The sequence below is a fragment of the Haliotis rubra genome, unplaced genomic scaffold (assembly GCF_003918875.1).
Source record: "Haliotis rubra isolate DU_JTF1 unplaced genomic scaffold, ASM391887v1 Scf306, whole genome shotgun sequence".
NCBI classification, from domain to species: Eukaryota; Metazoa; Mollusca; class Gastropoda; order Lepetellida; family Haliotidae; genus Haliotis; species Haliotis rubra.
The window spans coordinates 25493-33135 of record NW_025766976.1 but is presented as its reverse complement, the minus strand read 5'-3'; the positions used below and the strand labels follow the sequence as shown (position 1 = coordinate 33135).

Genomic DNA, 7643 nt, shown 5'->3' with positions numbered 1-7643 from the left:
ATGTCATCCACGACAGCAACATCTGAAACTACGACAGAAGATATTACGAATCCAACGGCAGCACCTATCAGTTCAACGGACGACGATGAGGCTACAACAGCAACTACTACAACACCTCCGGAAACGACAGCATTGGTCACAACAGCATCAACTACAACAGCGGAGGCAACGGCCAATGGTGATATGTTAATCATGTTGTCATACAAACGTCTTATCCATACGATCAACTTGGTAAATAAATGAAATCACAATAATGAACTGTTTTTAAGCTCGATAGACTGATCTGCTTGTTGAACAAAAAAGCAGCTAGTAAATAACTTTCCCAGGGGAATTGCCCGACATGAACACGATTCTGTGTACAGACATGGTAGCAAAATATCATTTGAACGCATGTCTATCCGCGGTTCACTGACCCAGCATACCTTTTAACATTGATTAGACATACTATTAACTGGTAAAGAGATTGTGACCATTTCATAGATAAAAGCGTCATATATCATATAATACCATATGACCGCCACCATTTAGCTGAAGTATTGCTGAGTGCGGCGTAAAACTATACTCACTCACTATAATACCATATATCGCGAATATACAGTGTAACGTATTTCGGATTACACTTTCTTAGTAAAGTACAGATTCTAGTACTTTTGTTGAGTTTTGTCCCATCCGGGATTCGAAAGTACAATGGCTCCCATAATATAGTTTGTATCAGTAATATATATGATATGCAAGATATCCAAACCCACTCAGCTAATTATATCTGCATAGACTTTTGTCGAACGTTGGACCAGCGTTGATTTAACGTTGACAAGCCGTTGGGCCAACTGCATTCAACCAACGTTATCAAAACGTTACTCTGCTGGCGTTAACGTTGAACCGACGTTGATTTAACATTGGGTCAACTGCATTCAACAACTTTGACCCAACACTGTCCAAACATTGGCTCCTGAGGCCTTTTTTGTTCTATGCCAACTCAAACCGCGCTTTCAATCTGCATGATGTTTAAGGCGACATAAACATTTGTGTTTCAATATCAATGTGTACTGTTTCTTTGTGTCTTGCAGGGTTAAGCGATGGATTTATCAACGTCCCAAGCATTAATTTGACCTTCCAAGCTATCAGTTCTGGGTTGCATTATAAGGCGGCTCAAACAGTTTGTGTGGAAGGTAGTGGTCATCTGATTTACCTGAACACTGCGGCCAAACAGAGCTACATCACTGACCACCTGAGTAATGCAGGTAAATACAGGTGATCGATACCCACTTACAGTCCTGCACTAACGAAAACCAGGAAAATGAGTCTTGCTTGTCTTGAAGTAGACCAGTAATATATGCAGTAACATACAGTTATCACGATCTCAAAAGGACCAGTAATTTTAGTTAGGAATAACCCAGCTTCGTTACACTACTCGCTTCTAAAATATACAAGTGGTCTTGGGGAAAACAGTTCCTTATGTCCGTCAGTTCGTTTTAAGCATGTTCCTTACAGACGTAGTTTAAGGGATCTTGTAATTGCTTGAGTTGCGCCAGTGGACCAGTAGCATGGCTTGATTGTCTTGAAGTGGACCAATAATGTGTCACATCCGTGTCTTTAAGACATAAGGGCCTAGATTTTCGAAGCTCTCTTAGCGCTAAGATAATCGTAAGTGCCATACATTAACATTAACTTACGACTATCTTAGCGCTAAGAGAGCTTCGAAAATCTAGGCCCAGGACAATAATGTTTCTTATGAATTAGTTGCAGGTTTGTGTATCATGTCTCACTGGCAGCAAATAGAAACGTTATGACACAGGTTAAAATCCACGATCATATTATACAGTACTGTATGATAATGAATTGGAAATACTCTGTAGTTCGAAATGACACGCAATGGCTTGCGTACGACTACAATATGTTTCTTTCTCTACGGTGAAAAGAGACCGTGCCAGTCCACCAAAATTAATATCGTTCGTAAGCTGTTCTCCTGTTGCATGCAGACCAACCTGCCACTTGTTGCTTAATCAGCAAAATATCGGCCTGGATCCACCAAATCAAATTTCCAGTATCCATTGCCAACAATGGTCACCGGAAGTTTCGAGGCTCTCAAAACACCCTTGAACTTGGGGTCAAATAATGGGAGGCTGGAATCAATATCATGTTACCTTTGTGGATACAAATTGTAAAATAGCACAATATCTGATCTTACATTTAAGCTATCACAAGTCACACTGAACAGCCCATTTAAACTGGAGGCTATAGTCTTCTATTTTTCTCCCGGGTCAAGATACAATTTAAAGCAGGGAACTGTGGTCTGAAGATGGCTGGTGGACTCGCAATGTTCGTTCTCCCAGCTCATCACTCCATCATGAGATGTGCATACCCAGCAGGCACATCAACGTTGTTTCAACGTTGAGAATAGGTTGATCCTCAACGTTGAAAATAGATTGAAAATAGGTTGTATATGAAAGTTTTTTTGACGTAGATATCCGACGTGGAATCAACGTTGAAGTTTGACCGATTATCAACGTTGAAAAAAGGTTGATCCTCAACGTTGAAAATAGATTGAAAATAGGTTGTATATGAAAGTTTTTTTGACGTTGATATCCGACGTGGAATCAACGTTGAAGTCTGACATATTATTAACGTTGAAAAAAGGTTGATCCTCAACGTTGAAAATAGATTGAAAATAGGTTGTATATGAAAGTTTTTTTGACGTAGATATCCGACGTGGAATCAATGTTGAAGTCTGACATATTATTAACGTTGAAAATGGGTTGTTCCGTGGTTGTGTCTGGGAGGTATTACGCTTTCCTGTAAATAGACTCGCATTTCATCTTTAAACTACAATATAAAAGTACCACCAAACTCCTGCATCCAGCTAAAATACCCAAAAGCTACCTGCAATAAACAGTGTTCAAACAGAAAATTGCAGTAAAATATTTACCTGATAAAATACTTGGTTAAAATTCCACATTCAATATAATGTTCATTTAAGTTTTATGTCAGTAAGACGTAGAAATCAGTAAGAAGAAAGAGTATTCCAAATTAAGAAAAACTATTTACTGTTGTATTGTTACCTTGAAAAGGTGAAAATTGTCGAGAAGACATTTTGTCTGAATTTCAGCTCTTAGACAGACCCCTGAATAAACACAATGCAATTACTTTCACCATGAAAGGGATCCAAGATGACCAGGAACTATACCTGAAGACAGCACATAAAACAAGTCACTTTTCATGAAATCTTTATGAACACACACGCACACAGAAAACGTGGTTTAATGCATAATGTAAAACATCACACATGACATAGTCTGTAGGTGATCTCTGTTGTGCTAATAACACAATATCATCTGCATATAGCATCAAAGTGACATTTACGCCACCAATTTCAATACCACAGTTCAGATTTTTTCAACACAATTACAACTCCAAAAGCACAATTATCGTCTCCTCTTCTCTCTGCCACTCCCTGCCTGGCGGTCAGGTGGATACTTCAGAAACGTTCCTAACTCTTTCTTGAAATTTGCTTCGGATGCATTCCCATCTCATTCCCTTGAGATAGGACACATTCTGAAATTTTATATTTAAATACATGAATAAGTTATATGGAAGATATATTGTCTTAAATGATTCAAGTTTTTGTTTAATCAATCACTTGAAAGGTTCATTTCACTGCTGTAACTTGGCATGTGAGCATATGAACAGCATCAATACAAAATATGACGAAAAGTGTAAACAATTTATATTTTCAACCGAAGGAATGGAAGTTTTCTTAAACATTTTCAAAGAAAATCCTCAATTGCAAGTTGATTATTTAATTAGACTATGAATTGCCGGTAGGATGAATTAGACGATGCTTTACTGTCATATATTATTTGCTATGGTCATGATGAAAATGCTGCACTTGGTAATTAACTTACCAGAGATGATTGAATACAACCTTGTAGTCTTAAAAGAAAACTTGCCGTTTTGCCCATCAACATTCATTCTTGACATCAAATTGTTTGACATTGTCCTGCAAAACAATGGAAGATTGTTGTTATTCTGTCAGATTTAGTTTTTCTTTAGAGATTCTCGGAAATGATTATTTCAAATTAATAGGAGTTGAACTGATGTAGCAATTTTGCTACCAGGAGTCATAAATTGTAACAAAAGCCATTTTACATTAAATGATAAGAAAACAAAATGGGTGGTGGTTCACAGGTCAAAGAACAGGTCTATTGTAGGAGGTCTCCCAACACCATTTGTTCCCAAACACAAGGAAGTATGGATCATGGAGTTCTGAAAACAATAATGAGCTCTCATAAGTATACAATATATTCTCTATTATCTACTCTCTCTCTCTCTCTCTTTGTCATTTGTACACTCATAAAACTCAGATAAATAACTTTTTTATAATTCATAAATGTTAACACGTAATCTCTTATAGGAACGCTTAGAAAATCTCTCATGTAATGAATTATGTGTGCGTATTATCTGCGACGCCATAACTATGCTTCTCTGAATCATGAACAATAAAATAATGAGATTAAACTCTACATTGCCAGAAATAATCTATCATACCATGAATAATAAGACATTGAATAACATCTCTTACAACTCCCAATCTACACTCAAAAAGACTTAAATGTACTCGTAAATAAACATCGCTGGCTAACGCAAATTCTTGTAAACAGTGCATCTCTGACTCTCAATTCAATTCCAAGAAATGGAAGTCCTACTCTATTTGACCAAAGGGGTGACAGGTGGCCAAAACATATTGAAATGTAGGTCATACACTGAAAATAACTCTGATTTAAAACACTACAAATATACACCTTCTCTCTAATATACTCGATAGATGATCTTAACAAGGGAACATGTACATAAAATGCTGATATCTAACCACACCTGTACTTTAAATAATGGACTCTTCCAAATCTCAGTATGTTTCACTGCACACATATTAGATTGCAAATAATGAAAAACCTACCCTTTGACAATAATAAAAAACATCATATTCAAATTCTACAGCTGACCAAATACCTGAAGAGTGTGTTTCCCAGCAATAAACATCTCTATATATCTATAAATGTATGACTTCTGTCCTCTCGCGTGCTATCTTGCATCCAGCTGTTTACGGCGAAAAACAATATGGCGCCAAGCAAGGGAGTGCTCATTAAACTAAACATCTCCGGGAGAAATCCTTGTCAATTTTTTTCTCTTAAATGATCAACCTTAATATATAAATGAAAATAAAGACCAACTATTATCACCAAAAAAGACCAAACATTATCACAAATATTCAAAACAGGTGGTAATGAAAGAGCATTATCATCTTTCTCTTAAACTTTGTGGTGGATATACTGGAAACATGTGAAATGTTAAAAACGTGTTACCTTAGCCTTGCTCCTTTTATGTGATCCACAAAATTGCTGCCACCCAGTCATCGAAGATGAGATTTCTGCAAATTCCATTAAAATAATCTTATTTCATAATTAAATGTTCCTTACATTAAAATTACTTCTTTTGTATGTAAGATTTTAACCTTTAAGAGACATGAATTATCATATCCCTTCCAAACAAGTGTAAGAATGAAAGTCTGTGGGTGCAGTTTTGTTAATTGTCCCATCAAAGAATCATTAGTGAAGTTACACTTTTTGTAAATAAATAAAAGTTCAAATAAATTATATACAATTTAATCCTTAACAAAGACTTTCACAAGACATTTTAAAGTGAAAATTTTCGTTGCATTTCCTTACGCCATTCTCCACCACCCCTTCCCCCCCAATAATATACATATGTTGATAGGGTTCAGGGCGTGCTCAATGCATCATTTACTGATAGATCTATTCAAACGAACAAATGTTCATAATAATGGGATGCAATATAAAATGTTGATTTATCCTATCCGATTTTGTATAGCTGCCCTTAGGGACCGTTCATAATGTATGGCTTTGGGGTGATGTTGATTTTTATGTACAATGTGAATTACACCCCACCCCACCCCCTAAAAGTGTATGAGTATGTACAGAATAAGAGACGGCCCACCCTGCATGTCATGTACATTATATATGACGCCCTCGCCCCTTCCCATAATTTCTAAACATAGTGCGTGTGTACAAAAATGCTGACCCTTTAGCTCCCTGAACAAAATGGGTGACACCCACCCCACCCCACCCACCCTCCAACCCTTACAATCAACACCCCCACCCGCAGCCATATATTTAATTATGAACGGTTCCTTATATTGATGTACTTCATTGATTATTTGAAAATGTATATTTGCAAAATTCAAATCAGGTGATGGGTACGAAAGGAAATCTTATTCGATTATATAATAAAATGCCAAATATATGCATGTAAATATATTGAAAAATAACAAAACAAAATTTTGAGAAACATGTACTGTGACATACCGGTAACCTTGTGAGATAAAACATGAGCCCTAATTCGGAGTTTCTTGCTGCTGCTAGATTTAAACGGCATTCCTACGTTTTCATTATACATGAAGGACATACTTACCACATAAACACCAGCATGCCGTGAAGATGGTGAAAATAGAACGACATTGCCTTGAACTTCGCCAAAGTGAACTGACAACGATCAGCTGCCTTTGCGCGCGCGATAATTGTGCGCATGTCGGATATGGCCAAACGAGGCGATCGAAAGGTCAACATCTGGCTTGTGTTTGAAAGCAAATTGTCGGGAATTATACAATTTTCACAGTTTTGTGGGAAAATATCAAATGTAATGCAATTTGGATAACTGATGACTTTATACCTAAAACTGCGATTTACGTAATATTTCCGTCCGTTGATCGATGCACAATCAAATAATATATAAGATTATATCTGTCACTAGCTCGATCTTGATCTTTTATGAAAATAATGTTCCGAAATGATAGTTGCTAAGTTGGATACCTATTACCAATATGAATTATGTATCAAATTTGCCAAGGAAACAATTAGTTGACATTTTGTTGGTTCCTTACGTTGAAACAACGTTGACAACTAAACGAATCTCGACTAACTTTCTTTGGTCGCATGATAAACGTTGAATCAACGTTTATGAAAGGTTGATCAACCAAACAACCAAAATTCAACGTTGATTCAACGTTGATTCAACGTTGTGTGCCCGCTGGGTAGTGACTGTTGAATCACATCGTGTTTGATATCAGGTTCAGTGCTTATATTTATGATTAGACTTAGCTTTCAGATCCACCAACTGGTACTAGATCTCTTCATTTCTGTCTTCAGGTATTTCTGCTGAATTTCACATAGGGGGTCAAATGCTTAATGCCGTAACCCCAACATGGTTGGACGGAACTGCGATCGTGAACCCACCGTGGGCGCCTGGTGAACCTCACAACAACGCCAAGTGTATCTCGATGATCATCCCATCCGGCGAGTGGAAGGATGATGACTGTACTGCGGTCAAGCAATACATCTGCGAGAAATAGGTATGTAGATCCTGACGCTTTGCAGTGGACTGAAACTTGAAAACAAAAAATGTGGCAAGTGTGAGTCTTCATTCGAGAAATGCATGTGCTATGTACTACTTCAGAATAGAAAGCGATACCATGAAATATGCAAAAATATTATGGAATGCTTCGAATACAATGGAACACAACTGAATACCCAGGAATACAATGGAATAAACGGTCATACAATGCAATACAC

General features: G+C 37.1%; 1 protein-coding gene across 1 annotated transcript; it reads left to right on the top strand.

Moving 5' to 3' along the window:
• Positions 1-340: 340 nt before the first annotated feature.
• Positions 341-7423, top strand: LOC124282915 (macrophage mannose receptor 1-like). The gene is made up of 3 exons (XM_046718963.1): positions 341-356; positions 1068-1241; positions 7221-7423. Exons 1-3 carry the CDS (start codon positions 341-343, stop codon positions 7421-7423), a joined length of 393 nt encoding a protein of 130 aa, XP_046574919.1.
• The last annotated feature ends 220 nt before the right edge of the window (positions 7424-7643 follow it).

What these genes read in the sequence shown, in the direction of transcription:
- LOC124282915 (XM_046718963.1), top strand. An exon ending in TGACCACCTGAGTAATGCAG is followed by an intron (nt 1,242 to 7,220) that starts GTAAATACAGGT and finishes TTCTGTCTTCAG; the next exon opens with GTATTTCTGCTGAATTTCAC.